The sequence below is a fragment of the Monodon monoceros genome, unplaced genomic scaffold (genome assembly GCF_005190385.1).
Source record: "Monodon monoceros isolate NGI ecotype Baffin Bay Population unplaced genomic scaffold, NGI_Narwhal_1 Super_Scaffold_18, whole genome shotgun sequence".
NCBI classification, from domain to species: domain Eukaryota; kingdom Metazoa; phylum Chordata; class Mammalia; order Artiodactyla; family Monodontidae; genus Monodon; species Monodon monoceros.
This window is the reverse complement of record NW_021703774.1, coordinates 120183116-120198897: the sequence shown is the minus strand read 5'-3', so window position 1 is coordinate 120198897 and position 15782 is coordinate 120183116. Positions and strand designations below refer to the sequence as shown.

The 15782-nt window shown below is 39.0% G+C and overlaps 2 protein-coding genes across 2 annotated transcripts in view; both read right to left on the bottom strand.

Annotated features, from left to right (window-relative positions):
- The window catches only part of PTGER3 (prostaglandin E receptor 3), a 125876-nt gene that overhangs the window by 11927 nt on the left and 98167 nt on the right, over positions 1–15782 (bottom strand). The window lies entirely within an intron of this gene.
- LOC114899885 (basic leucine zipper and W2 domain-containing protein 1-like) lies at positions 11558–13155 on the bottom strand. The gene is given in 3 exon segments (XM_029231036.1): positions 11558–12010; positions 12113–12731; positions 12733–13155. Coding segments are annotated over 3 exon segments (1155 nt in total). The 5' UTR covers positions 13114–13155; the 3' UTR covers positions 11558–11855.

The window sequence follows — 15782 nt, the reverse complement described above, 5'->3', positions numbered from 1 at the left end:
TCAGAACCATTTTTATTTTAGATTCCATATATATGTGTTAGTATACGGTATTTGTTTTTCTCTTTCTGAAATACTTCACTCTGTATGACAGACTCTAGGCCCATCCACTTCACTACAAATAACTCGATTTCATTTCTTTTTATGGCTCAGTAATATTCCATTGTATATATGTGCCACATCTTCTTTATCCATTCATCTGTTGATGGACAATTGGGTTGCTTCTATGTCCTGGCTTTTGTAAATAGAGCTGCAATGAACATTGTGGTACATAACTCTTTTTGAATTAGGGTTTTCTCAGGGTATATGTCCAGTAGTGGGATTGCTGGGTTGTGTGGTAATTCTTGTTTTGGTTTTTTAAGGAACCTCCATACTGTTATCCACAGTGGCTGTATCAATTTACATTCCCACCAACAGTGCAAGAGGGTTCCCTTTTCTCTACACCCTCTCCAGAATTTACTGTTTGTAGATTTTTTAATGATGGCCATTCTGACTGGTGTGAGGTGATAACTCATTGTAGATTTGATTTACGTTTCTCTAATTAGTGACGTTGAGGAACCTTTCATATGTTTGATGGCATTCTGTGTATCTTCTTTGGAGAAATGTCTATTTAAGTCTTCCGCTAATTTTTGAATTCGGTTGTTTGTTTTTCTGATGTTGAGCTGCATGAGCTGCTTGTAAATTTTGGAGATTAATCCTTTGTCACTTGCTTCATTTGCAAATGTTTTCTCCCATTCTGAGGGTTGTCTTTTCGTCTTATTTATGGTTTCCTTTGCTGTGTAAAAGCTCTTAAGTTTCATTAGGTCCCATCTGTTTATTTTTGTTTTTATTTCCATTTCTCTAGGAGGTGGGTCAAAAAGGATCTTGCTGTGATTTATGTCATAGAGTGTTTTTCCTATGTTTTCCTCTAAGAGTTTGATAGTGTCTGGCTTTACATTTATATCTTTAATCATTTTGAGCTTATTTTTGTGTATGGTGTTAGGGAGTGTTCTAATTTCATTCTTTTACATGTATCTGTCTAGTTTGCCCAGCACTACTTACTGAAGAGGCTGTCTTTTCTCCATTGTATATTCTTGCCTCCTTTATCAATAATAAGGTGACTATATTTGCATGCGTTTATCTCTGGGCTTTCTATTCTGTTCCATTAATCTATATTTCTGTTTTTGTGCCAGTACCATACTGTCTTGATTACTGTAGCTTTGGAGTATAGTCTGAAGTCTGGGAGCCTGATTCCTCCAGCTCTGTTTTTCTTTCCCAAGATTGCTTTGGCTATTTGGGGTCTTTTGTGTTTCCATACAAAATGTGAAATTTTTTGTTCTAGTTCTGTGGAAAATGTCATCGGTAGTTTGATAGGGATTGCATTGAATCTGTAGATTGCTTTGGGTAGTACAGTCATTTTCACAATGTTGATTCTTCCAATCCAAGAACATGGTATATCTCTCCATCTGTTTGTACCATCTTTAATTTCTTTCATCAGTGTCTTATAGTTTTCTGCATACAGGTCTTTTGTCTCCTTAGGTGGTTTATTCCTAGGTATTTTATTCTTTTTGTTGCAATGGTAAATGGGAGTGTTTCCTTAATTTCTCTTTCAGATTTTTCATCATTAATGTATAAGAATGCCAGAGATTTCTGTGCATTAATTTTGTATCCTGCTACTTTACCAAATTCACTGATTAGCCCTAGTAGTTTTCTGGTAGCATCTTTAGGATTCTCTATGTATAGTATCATGTCATCTGCAAACAGTGACAGCTTTACTTCTTCTTTTCCAGTTTGGATTCCTTTTATTTCTTTTTCTTCTCTGATTGCTGTGGCTAAAACTTCCAAAACTATGTTGAATAAGAGTGGTGAGAGTGGGCAACCTTGTCTTGTTCCTGATCTTAGAGGAAACGATTTCAGTTTTTCAACATCGAGAACGATGTTGGCTGTGCATTTGTCATATACGGCCTTTATTATGTTGAGGAAAGTTACCTCTATGCCTACTTTCTGGAGGGTTTTTATCATAAATGGGTGTTGAAGTTTGTCAAAAATTTTTTCTGCATCTATTGAGATGATCATATGGTTTTTCTCCTTCAATTTGTTAGGATGGTGTATCACATTGATTGATTTGCATATATTGAAGAATTCTTGCATTCCTGGGATAAACCCCATTTGATCATGGTGTAATGTCCTTTTAATATGTTGTTGAACTCTGTTTGCTAGTATTTTGTTGAGGATTTTTGCATCTATGTTCATCAGTGATATTAGCCTGTAGTTTTCTTTCTTTGTGACATCCTTGTCTGGTTTTGGTATCAGGGTGATGGTGGCCTCATACAATGAGTTTGGGAGTATTCTTCCCTCTGCTCTATTTTGGAAGAGTTTGAGAAGGATAGGTGTTAGGTTTTCTATAAATGTTTGATAGAATTCGCCTGTGAAGCCATCTGGTCCTGGGCTTTTTTCTTCTTTTGGAAGATTTTTAATCACAGTCTCAATGTCAGTGCTTGTGATTGGTCTGTTCATATTTTGTATTTCTTCCTGGTTCAGTCACAGAAGGTTGTGCTTTTCTAAGAATTTGTCCATTTCTTCCAGGTTGTCCATTTTATTGGCATAGAGTTGCTTGTAGTAATCTCTCATGATCCTTTGTATTTCTGCAGTGTCAATTGTTACTTCTCCTTTTTCATTTCTAATTCTGTTGATCTGAGTCTTCTCTGTTTTTTTTCTTGATGAGTCTGGCTAATGGTTTATCAATTTTGTTTATCTTATCAAAGAAGCAGCTTTTAGTTTTATTGATCTTTGCTATTGTTTCCTTCATTTCTTTTTCATTTATTTCTGATCTGCTCTTTATGATTTCTTTCCTTCTGCTAATTTTGGGTGTTTTCTGTTCTTCTTTCTCTAAATGCTTTAGGTGTTAAGTTAGGTTGTTTATTTGAGCTTTTTCTTATTTCTTGAGGTAGGATTGTATTGCTATAAACTTCCTTCCTAGAACTGCTTTTGCTGCATCCCATAGGTTTTGGGTCATCGTGTTTTCATTGTCATTTGTTTCTAGATATTTTTTGATTTCCTCTTGATTTCTTCAGTGATCTCTTGGTTATTTAGTAACATATTGTTTAGCCTCCATGTATTTGTAGTTTTTAAAGAGTTTTTCCTGTAATTGATATCTAGTCTAAGGGTGTTGTGGGCAGAAAAGATAGTTGATATAATTTCAATTTTCTTATATTTACCAAGGCTTGATTTGCAACCCAAGATATGATCTATCCTGGAGAATATTCCATGAACACTTGAGAAGAAAGTGTATTCTGTTATTTTTGGATGGAATGTCCTATATATATCAATTAAGTCCATCTTGTTTAATGTATCATTTAAAGCTTGTGTTTCCTTATTTATTTTCCTTTTCGATTATCTGTTCATTGGTGAAAGTGGGATGTTAAAATCCCCTACTATGATTGTGCTACTGTTGATTTCTCCTTTTATGGTTGTTAGCATTTGCCTTATGTAAATGTAGCTTATGAGGTGCTCGTATGTTGGGTGCATAAATATTTACAATTGTTATACCTTCTTCTTGGATTGATCCCTTGATCATTATGTAGTGTCCTTCTTTGTCTCTTATAAAAATCTTTATTTTAAAGTCTATTTTGTCTGATATGAGAATTGCTACTCCAGCTTTCTTTTCATTTCCATTTGCATGAAATATCTTTTTCCATTCCCTCACTCTCAGTCTGTATGTGTCCCTAGGTCTGAAGTGGGTCTCTTATAGACAGCATATATATGGGTCTTGTTTTTGTATCCATTCAGCCAGTCTATGTCTTTTGGTTGGAGCATTTAATCCATTTACATTTAAGGTAGTTATTGATATGTATGTTCCTATTACCATTTTCTTAATTGTTTGGGTTTTTTTATTGTAGGTCTTTTCCTTCTCTTGTGTTTCCTGCCTAGAGAAGTTCCTTTAGCATTTGTTATAAAGCTGGTTTGGTGGTGCTGAATTCTCTTAGCTTTTGCTTGTCTGTAAAGATTTTGATTTCTCCATCAAATCTGAATGAGATCTTTGCTTGGTAGAGTAATCTTGACTGTACGTTTTTCCCTTTCACCACTTTAATTATGTCCTGCCACTCCCTTCTGGCTTGCAGAGTTTCTGCTGAAACATCAGCTGGTAACCTTATGTGGATTCCCTCGTGTGTTAATTTTTGTTTTTCCCTTGCTGCTTTCAATATTTTTTCTTTGTATTTAATTTTCTTTAGTTTGATTAATATGTGTCTTGGTATATTTCTCCTTGGATTTATCCTGTATGGGACTCTCTGTGCTTCCTGAACTTGATTGACTATTCCCTTTCCCATATTAAGGAAGTTTTCAACTATAATCTCTTCAAATATTTTCTCAATCCCTTTCTTTTTCTCTTCTTCTTCTGGGACCCCTATAATTCGAATGTTGCTGCATTTAACGTTGTCCCAGATGTCTCTGAGATTGTCCTCAATTATTTTCTTTTTCTTTTTCTTTATTCTGCTCTGCGGTAGTTATTTCAACTATTTTATCTTCCAGGTCATTATCTGTTCTTTTGCCTCAGTTATTCTGCTATTGATTCCTTCTAGAGAATTTTTAATTTCAATTATTTTGTTGTTTATCATTGTTTCTTTGCTCTTTAGTTCTTCTAGGCCCTTGTTAAACGTTTATTGTGTTTTCTCTACTCTATTTCCAAGATTTTGGATCATCTTCGTCTTTACTATCATTACTCTGAAATCTTTTTCAGGTAGACTGCCTATTTCCTCTTCATTTGTTTCATCTGGTGGGTTTTTACCTTGCTCCTTCATCTGCTGTGTGTTTCTCTGTCTTCTCATTTTGCTTAACTTAGTGTGTTTGGGGTCTCCTTTTCGCAGGCTGCAGGTTAGTCGTTCTTGTTGTTTTTGTTGTCTGCCCCCAGTGGCTAAGGTTGGTTCTGTGGGTTGTGTAGGCTTCCTCGTGGGGGGGACTGGTGCCTTTGTTTTGGTAGATGAGGCTGGAGCTTGTCTTTCTGGTGGTCAGGACCGTGTCCAGTGGTGTGTTGTGGGGTGTCTGTGACCTTATGATTTTAGGCAGCCTGTCTGCTAATGGGTGGGGTTGTGTTCTTGTCTTGCTAGTTGTTTGGCATAGGGTGTCCAGCACTGTAGCTTGCTCGTTGTTGAGTGCAGGTGGGTCTTAGTGTTGAGATGGAGGTCTCTGTGAGAGCTTTCGCCATTTGATATTACATGGAGCTGGGAGGTGTCTGGTGGACCAATGTCCTGAACTTGGCTCTCCCACCTCAGAGGCACAGGCCTGGCACCTGGGCATAGCACCAAGATCCTGTCAGTCACATGGCTCAGAAGGAAAGGGAGAAAAGAAGAAAATAAATAAATAAAATAAAATAGTCATTAAAATTAAAAAGTAATTAAAAAAAAACCGGAAAGACAGAACCCTAGGACAAATGGTAAAAGCAAAGCTATCAGACAAAATCACACAAAGAAGCATACACATACACACTCACAAAAAGAGAAAAAGGAAAAAAAAAAAAAATATATATATATAAAGGAAGAGAGCAACCAAATCAATAAACAAATCTACCAATGATAATAAACTCTAAATACTAAATTAAGATAAACATAAAACCAGAAACAAGTTAGATGCAGAAAGCAAACCCCAAGTCTATATCTGGTCTCAAAGTTCACTGCCTCAATTTTGGTGTGATTCGTTGTCTATTCAGGTATTCCACAGATGCAGGGTACATCAAGCTGATTGCGGAGATTTAATCCGCTGCTCCTGAGGCTGCTGGGAGAGATTTCCCTTTCTCTTCTTTGTTCACACAGCTTCCGGGGTTCAGCTTTGGATTTGGCCCCGCCTCTGCATGTAGGTTGTCTGAGAGCATCTGTTCTTCGCTCAGACAGGACGGGGTTAAAGGAGCAGCTGATTCGGGGTCTCTGGCTCCCTCAGGCCGTGGGGAGCGAGGGGTACTGTGTGCGGGGCAAGCCTGCAGCAGCAGAGGCCGGCGTGACGTTGCACCAGCCTGAGGCGCGCCGTGTGTTCTCCTGGGGAAGTTGTCCCTGGATCACGGGACCCTGGCAGTGGCGGGCTGCACAGGCTGCCAGGAGGGGAGGTGTGGATAGTGACCTGTGCTCGCACACAGGCTTCTTGGTGGCGGCAGCAGCAGCCTTAGCGTCCCATGCCCGTCTCTGGGGTCCGCGCTGATAGTTGCGGCTCACGCACGTCTCTAGAGCTCATTTAGGCGGTGCTCTGAATCCCGTCTCCTCCCACACCACAAAACAATGGTCTCTTGCCTCTTCGGTAGCTCCAGACCTTCTCCCAGACCCCCTCCCGGCTAGCCGAGGCGCACTAACCCCTTCAGGCTGTGTTCATGCAGCCAACCCCTCCCTGCCCTCCGACCAAAGCCCGAACCTCAGCTCCCAGCCCCGCCCGCCCCGGCGGGTGAGCAGACAAGCCTCTCGGGCTGGTGAGTGCCGGTCGGCACCGATCCTCTGTGCGGGAATCTCTCTCTCTGCTTTGCCCTCCGCACCCCTGTTGCTGTGCTCTCCTCTGTGGCTCTGAAGCTTCCCTGCCGCCACTCCTCGTCTCCACCTGCGAATGGGCTTCCTAATGTGAGGAAACTTTTCCTCCTTCACAGCTCCCTCCCGCTGGTGCAGGTCCCGTCTCTATTCTTTTGTCTCTGTTTTTTCTTTTTTCTTTTGCCCTACCCAGGTGGGCAGTTTCTTGCCTTTTGGGAGGTCTGAGGTCTTCTGCCAGCATTCAGTAGGTGTTCTCTAGGAGTTGTTCCACATGTAAACGTATTTCTGATGTATTTGTGGAGAGGAAGGTGATCTCCACGTCTTACTCCTCCGCCATCTTGAAGGTCCTTTCTGTAATTCTTATATTTTCTGAGCTAAACATGTCCCCTTCTAACTCAGAGAAACTGACAACAGCGAGACACAAAATCTGGTCCAAGAAAATGTACCCCAACACCCTACTGCAGACCCTTCACTTAATGTTGTCCTTATAGCTTTGCAGTTTTATGAAAAGCGACACATGAGAGATTTTGCTATCACTTAGAACTGTGGGACGTGGTCTTTACTACAAAATGCTTGCTCTCAAATTCAGACTGTGTCTCTGCCTACCAGGTGTGTGTCTATGCATATGAAATCCAGAGAAAAGGACTCCAATAGAGTAAATTGGGATGTTGTCCAAGGACTTGGAGTCATAGGACAATAGATCTTACACAACCTAATCTGACTTGATTTGGCATAGGTACAAATGTTTTTTTACCAAAAGTTTACATTCTCATGTAGTGCTGAGGCTGTACAGATGTAGCTATGTATTGCTATTGTTTGCTTCATGTCACATTAACAAGAAAATATTCACAAAACAGCCATTCCTTCCTTACAGAAAAAGCCATATTTATCTTTTAAAATACATGATTCATAGAAGTGCATGAGAAAAACACCTAATGGCCCTTTGAAAACCTCATTGCATGATGTAAACGTCTGGCATGTTTCTTATCGTGGAGAAGGAATTACTGGTGTGCACAGACTCAGTAAGATTCTTTATATTTTGCCCTGAAACTCTCTCCAGAGTCCACCATTTTGGACTCAGAAGGTAGAGAGTACTAAATATTGTTGAATTTAGATGAGATGGATTCAGTAAGGCAAAGTTAAATATCTCAAGTGTACATACAACACCAGAAAGGGTCTTAGGTAAAGGAGATTTTGAAATGACTTTCAGATATGTCATGATTTCCATAGAGATTGTAGCCAATATGGGATGAGAGAGAAATGAGAAGTAATCTTAGGATCGTGCTGGCATCTGCTTTCCCTAGACCCCTCACAGGTGAAGTTGCTGAGGTCCCACATTTGCATAAGCAGACCCCATCAGAACCCATACTCTGATACCATGGACTATGACCTGGGCTCTGGGCTCATGCCATCTGGACTTGAGTCGCTGCTCCACCACAAATTACTTTTATGAATGTATGCAAGTTACTCAGTCCCCTCCTTTATTTACCAAACACTTGTCTAGCAATTACACTGAGCCCGGCACTATTTGAGGCTTTTTAGACTCTTAACCCAAAAAGGTGAGCACCGTTATCAGTCCTAGTTTACAAATGAAGAAACTAGGTAACAGAAAAAGTAAGTTTCCCCAGCTAGAGAGTACAGGCCAGTTAAGAGCCAGAAATCAGACCCAGGCAGTTTCGTTCCAGAGTCCATGTTCTTTACCTCTACTCAACTGGCCAGGCTAAACTGTGGCAAATAATTTTTCTTCTTCATGGCTGTGGTGAGGTTTAATTAAGATAATCCACACAAAACATCATACAATAGCAGGCATAGATCCACAGTCAGTCTGTGGGTTCTGAAACTAGCCTGTTGCTATAAAGCTGGTATGTCTGGAAGGCCCTGAGTGTTCATGAGCTCTCCCCAACAGCCCACCCTGCTTGCACAGTCTGCATACCTGGACTTCTGCTGTAGTTTCCTGTTTGACATTCCTGTTTGCAATGCGACTGTGGCCCAAATCTGACCCCCAGATCGTTTGGCTGGGGTCCTGACTAGTTTTGCTCCAGGAATCATGTGTGCCTGGTCACAGCTCTTATGTTTCACGTACTGCTACACTTTACTGTTGATTTGCTCCTGTATGTCCTTGGGCAGGTTTATATTATTCCAGGTATAACTATGTAAGAAGGTTTTTGGTGACGTGAAGTAACATGATAAATTAGAACAGGAATAAACTCGAGGGGCTGAGACCTGGGTTTAAATCTTAGCCTCAGCGGCATGTTCTTGAGAAGTCAGTTATCTGCTGAGTGACTTAGTTCTCACTGGTAAAATAGGGATACGAATTTGTACTGTTAGGGTGATTGTTAGAATTAAACATGATATCATATGTGAATATATCTAGCACCATGTTTAGGCTAAAGTAGGTGCTCAACAAACTTACTTTCTCTCAGCTTCCAAAAGTAAAGGGGAGCTCCATATGTCTAGAAAATTAACACAAGTTAACTTTTGCATCAGACCACACACAAACTCAGGTTCTCACACTGCTGTAGACTGGGATTATCGAGCTTCAGTTTGCATTGCTGGGACTTACCAAAGCTGATGGGATCACGCATGGCTTCATTAGTGTTGAGTACTTGCACCTCAAATAAGCAGCATGATATCATTTAGAAACAGTCACACTCCATACACTTTTGTTTAATTATCTTTGTATAAGTGTTCTAAAAATTTATACTTTTACATGCTGTGCTTTGTCTTGTTTTGATAGGATGCATGATTGTGCTTGGGAATCCTAAGAACCAAATTATTTTTTTTTAATGTCTATAGTAATCAAAACATAACCTAAGTACCAGAGAACACAATCATGGGTTTCACTGGGGCTAAAGATGTAGTGAGTGTAATGGAACAGTAGAGTTTTCCTGTAATGCCTGAGAAAGACCCTGATGACCCCTCACTGCTGGGGGGAACAAGTAAATGCTATCATACAAAACCAACACTCCCTGCAAAACAGAACATGAACCTTTGAGCTTTACATGTTGCCATTACTCTGAAAATAGCTGCATACTAATTTACACTAGTTTTTGTAATATTTAAAGAAAGTGGAGGGACACAATCTAATCACGGAGACTGGAGACGGGCACAGTTCCACATGCAATTAGTTTAGCAAGTGTGTCTGATTATTCTTTTATATACTTCATTTCTTAAACAAGATATTTTTAGATTATATAGAAACAGATAAGCATGCTTTTCTGAAATGGGCCTTGCATGAACTGAGAAAAAAAAATGATCAGCTGCATTTAACTTGAATTGTAAATAATTTCTCAAGTCGATCCACATGCTTGGCTTAATCAAGATTATGAGTTCCTGGTCCAAGTGCCTGAAAATTCTGATCTTGGTCAAATTGGGATCCTTTGAATGGGGATTTGTAAAATCTTTGTTATAGTTACTGCATTTTCAGGATGATATTGCAACTACAGATGTGTTATAAAATCTAAGTTTTCTCTCCATTTTCTTACCAACCTGAGACATGCACATCAGGTTCAATTCTCAAGTCTTGAGTAAAAATGTCTTGTATGTTTGCCACAAAGTAAACACATTTCCTGCAGAGACCTTTCCTGCAGAAACCTTTGTCCTCAGTCTCTGTACCTCAAAGTTGGAGACAGGGTGACCAGGGAAAGCCAATGAAGAAGCAGTGTGGGTGAGGTGCCAGCTCATGTTTAATATTCACTCAAATATATTAGTACTAATCTATTTTATTTTATTTTTTTTAAGTGTAAGGATGGACTTTATTTTTTTTTAAAAAAAGTCTTTTAAGGACTACAAATTACAAAGTAAAAACAGATCACTATGTAGAAACCTAGTGAATACATTTTGTCTGTGCATGAAAGTTTTATCAAAGTCATTCATTTAACAATTTCACCCCCTTCACAACGGTATCAGTTATAATGCTCTTCCTCATAAGGCTATTATACCTTTATTTCAAACTATATTACATGTTATTCCCTCAAGATAAACTTTAAACGCCTAATTTTTAGCTCCTAAGAATGGCACCTCTGAAAGGGGCAATTCCCACTCAGTCTCTGGCAGCATTATTCCAAGCTCATTTCTTTCACCAATCAAAAAAGCTTTCAAAATGTTCACTTTTAACATGAAATCTTTCCACCAAAAAGTGTGGCCACATTTTGTTTTCTAATGACTACATATAAAGCTGGGTAGCAGCAAGAAAATTAAGATGGAAATTAAAAGGCAGCCATTAAAATAAATGGATCAACTGTACAGGAGAGCTATTTGGCTCATGGCAATTTAAAATATTGGCAACTGGGGTAAATTAACAGGCAGGTGCTTGAGTCATATATGAATCTGTGAAGAGAATGAAGCTGTCCCAGTATGACCAAGTGAATTATCACTGCACTTCATTCTTTGCCACAAATACTCTAAGCCAACAGGAAATATGAGTTATATTTAGAATCCCAATTAGAACATGCTAACCACTTTTCTTTCAATAATTTTCTGGGTTTAGTACAGTCATTTGCTTTACTTATACTGTTTTATGAGTCCTTTCTTACCAATCTAAGTGTATGACAACTGTAAAATACTTTAAATGACAAGGTTTTTCCAAGGTATGTTTGAAAAATGGCGGTATGAAAAGAATATTCATTTGTTTTGTCTAGAAAGAAGCAAACTGAATGCAGAGGTTTCTCATTGGGTAAAAGCTCAACTTTTTTCTTCCCACCACCGCCACATACAATTTCCCAAACACCTCACTTTCAAGTTTGTTCTCCATGGCTTCATTTTAAGGAATGAAAATCAGAGAGCAAACAATTGAGCTCAAGTACATCTGGGGTTAAAAATGCAAGAAAATATCGACATGCAAGCAATGGTCCAGATACTCGAGATTCATGTTAATGAATCTAATTATTGTATATGAGATTTTCTTTGATGAGCAGGGCTTTGGGCATACCAAATTATCACACAAATCACTGCCTTCTGAGACTCTGGATACTTTTACAGTTTAATTTGCAAACAGAGTTTTTATAAGAAATTATTTTTAACCAAATCATATCTTGAAAACTGTTTATATAGAAAACCCAGGGAAAAAGTGAACGGTTCATTGTGGAAGGCCTTAAATTACATTATTACAGTAGAAAATACAGGAGGTAGAAGATAACTGAAAAGACTAATGCAACATTAGATTCAAATCTATAGCTCCTGTAGCTACTTAAAACATGGTTTTAGAAACTAAATCCAACATTTCCAGTAACCATAGAAACAGTTAAAATAAAATTTGCCATGAAGGCCCTTATATCATGCTTGATATAGGGAGGTAGGAAGATGTAAGAACCAGGACACATGAGACATGACATTTTATCTACAATTCCTGTTTGCTTTACTGAGGGTGTAGTTTCAAATTCAGTCACCTTCTTCAGCTTCAGACTCAGATTCTTCTTCAGCATTTTTGAGCCACTCTACAAAATTTTTCATTTGCTCAAGGAAGACACTTTTCCCCTTGGCAACATGTGTATCTTTATACCACTTCAGAATGGGTTCTTCACTCAGAACTTCAGCTTTATAAAAAAGCACCACTATTTTCTGGAAGGCTTTCATGAAATGAATGTTGTCATAGCAATACTCCTGAATCTTCAGTAACAGAGTCATCTCAGACTGACCTTGAGTTGTAAAGGCAGCAAGTAGAGGGCTGTATTGCTTCAAGTGCTTGATGGCTTGCTCTGCTACAAGCTCCTCTTTTTTGTTCCATTCCACAGTGCTCATTGCACTGGACCATACTATTCTGATGACAACTGGTTCTGGGATGTTTTTTTTCATCTCCTCCTTGACATACAAAATTATATCCTTAAATGGATCACCACGGGACATCTGTTCTTGAAGTTCTTTCTGGAGTTCCTTACGAGTTCCCATGGTTTGCTGATTCCGAACATACTGTGAAAACTCTTTCAAGCCTGCCTCAGTAAAATACTTTGTGAAGCGTTCAACACTTTGTTTATTGGCAGGAAACAGTTCCATCAGTCTGTTATCCATGCTCACTTTCCGAAGACTTGAAGCTACTGCATTGATATCTTTTTCATTTACCCATGATTTAAAGAGCTTTACAGCAAAAGCTGCTGAAACCCCTTCTTTAACCAAATTCTCATTATAAAGGCTATTAAGAATGGATGCTTTAAGTGTTCCATTAGCCAGAAGAACACCAGTCAACATAGCCAGCTTGTTCCTCTCCGACACTGAAAAACTCTTTAAGAACAGCAGCAGCTTTTTAACTTCATCTTCAAAAACCCTTCTCCAGGTATTTGTAGCACCTGATTAACTTGCTAAAAACCTGAGCAAATGCTTGCATGGTCTCTAGGTCTTCTTGTGCTGCGAACACACAGACATCTGTATGCATCATGTCATCTGCCAGTGTACCACCTGGGGCCAGCATTCCACCGGCCACCAGAATGTCAAAGAGTGTTTCTGTATATCGGTGGTAATCAAGTTTTGCTCCAGAAGCATCAAGAAACTTTGCTACTGCTTCCAAATCAGTACCAGTTTCAGTTAAGCCTTGAATAATGCAGTCTTGAAACTGAGTAGGGTCAAACCTCTCTTTTTCATCTCTTTTTCTGGTTTTAAAATGCTGGCCTGATAGCGTTGGCTTTTGCTGCTTTTGATTATTCATAAAAGACACACGAATTTAAGGCGAAGAGAAAAGAGCCAGAAATCCCGGAGGTGGCGGCAACTGCGGCGGTGTCTCCTCTGCCAGTACTAATCTATTTTATATTACTAATCAGAAAGTATCTTCAGTGGGGGTATTACAACTCTCTGCATCCTTTGCTACAATTTAACCTCATCTTTAAATGCTGCTAACTAGATAGAGGTCAGGTGTGAATTAAAGGAAGGACCAGAGCCCAGATGGGAGCTGAGCTACTCCTGACAATTCTGCTCTTGTTGTGGATGGTTCTCCTGCTGAAATGTTTTCTTTATCTATAGCTATTGTAAAGAAAAAAAAAAAAAATAGATGAATTACAGCATGTTTCTCAAAGGCTTTGTCAGTAATAGAATACGTTCTTAGAGTTAAATATTGGAATAGATTCAGACATAATTTATACCTTATCCACAGAACTCCACGTCTCTTCATGTGTGGAGTAAAGGGTTTGAGAGAAAAGTTTTTAGTGATGGGGAGGGAGTCACACACACGCACACACACACATAAACACATGTACACGCATGGACATGCCTACAGGTATAAAGATACAAAATGTTTGTTTCTGTGCAAAACGCTTAGAACAGTTTAAGTCCCTAGAGTTAAGATATTTTCCCTTAAGACGTTTAGTATTTCATCATTTTCTATGTGTGAAATACAGTTCCATTTTCTCCCTAAGCCCTAAATCGCTTTCTGATGTTTAATGAAATGAATAGTCAAGCAACATCAAATTAACCCCACATCTCTAAACTGTCCAGAGAGATGGAGGACCTCCTCTTCAGGTGTCCCACAACACCAGAGTATACTTGAGATACTGAGTGGGAACGGAAGAACAGTCCGAACAAAAGGAATGGCATGTTTAAAATTGGAGTCAAGGATTGAAAAGTAGTTCAGAAGAGTACACTTTAAGGGAAGGAGGGATGGTAAAGTTAGACAAATGGTAAAGGTCAGGATGGATTTTGTAAGCTTTGTGAAAGAGTTTGGAAAGCAGTGATATGCATCATTAACTGAAAAGAGAAAAATGTCAAGGACATTTGTACTGAGATTTAGCTTGCTAAGAGTTGTGTGGTCACTGATGCATTCCAGTCGGGGCTGCTCACATTTTGGTCAGGTTGTCATATGTTAAGAGACACACATGGCACAGATAAGTGAAGCTCTGTGTATTCCAGAGCAGCTCTGTTCAGTATAGATTTCTGTACCTTTTAGAAACAATACCTGATAATAAATTCTAGCAGTTCACAAATCCATTGAGAACTTGAAATGAGGCTAGTGCAATGAGGATGGTAATTTCAGTGAAGGAAAAATAGGCTTTTTGGGGATCAAATGCTAGGAAATATGGGCATAATTCCAAAACCCATTCTGCATATCCAGAGTAATACTAAGAACATGGCCAATTTTGGTGACTGCAAGACAAGCCAAATCTAGAGAGTGAATGAATCACAGTCAAGATGCAGATCCCCACAGAATCTGGCAAAAGTTAGGGAGCACAGCAGGCTTGTAGGAAAGTCACAAACATTCTTCTAGACCTGATTCATTGAAGAAGAATTGTTTTAGAAACACAAGATGTGGTCCCCACAGGTTGACCTTCATCAATCTTAAAGAAGAACAGATGGAAGTAAACATCCTATTGCCTATGAAGTGATCAACTAAGAAGAAAACAAGTGAAGAAGATACCTTGAGGGTCTTTCGTTTTGTGCATCTAGAAGAGTTGGCTGTACACTGGTAAATATTTCCCACTCCAAAATGGACAACATTTTTTTCTTACATCTTTATTGGAGTATAATTGCTTTACAATGGTGTGTTAGTTTCTGCTTTATAACAAAGTGAATCAGTTATACATATACATATGTTCCCATATCTCTTCCCTCTTGTGTCTCCCTCCCTCCCACCCTTCCTATCCCACCCCTCTAGGTGGTCACGAAGCACCGAGCTGATCTCTCTGTGCTATGCAGCTTCTTCCCACTAGCTATCTATTTTACATTTGGTAGTGTATACATGTCTATGCCACTCTCTCACTTTGTCCCAGATTACCCTTCCCCCTCCCCATATCCTCAAGTCCATTCTCTAGTAGGTCTGTGTCTTTATTCCCATCTTACCCCTAGGTTCTTCATGACATTTTTGTTTTTTTCTCTTAGATTCCATATATATGTGTTAGCATATGGTATTTGTCTTTCTCTTTCTGACTTACTTCACTCTGTATGACAGACTCTAGGTCCATCCACCTCACTACAAATAACTTAATTTCGTTTCTTTTTATGGCTGAGTAATATTCCACTGTATATATGTGCCACATCTTCTTTATCCATTCATCCAATGATGGACACTTAGGTTGCTTCCATCTCCTGGCTATTGTAAATAGAGCTGCAATGAACATTTTGGTACATGACTCTTTTTGAATTATGGTTTTCTCAGGGTATATGCCCAGTAGTGGGATTGCTGGGTCATATGGTAGTTCTATTTGTAGTTTTTTAAGGAACCTCCATACTGTTCTCCATAGTGGCTGTACCAATTCACATTCCCACCAGCAGTGCAAGAGGGTTCCCTTTTCTCCACACCCTCTCCAACATTTATTGTTTGTAGATTTTTTGATGATGGCCATTCTGACTAGTGTGAGATGATATCTCACTGTAGTTTTGATTTGCATT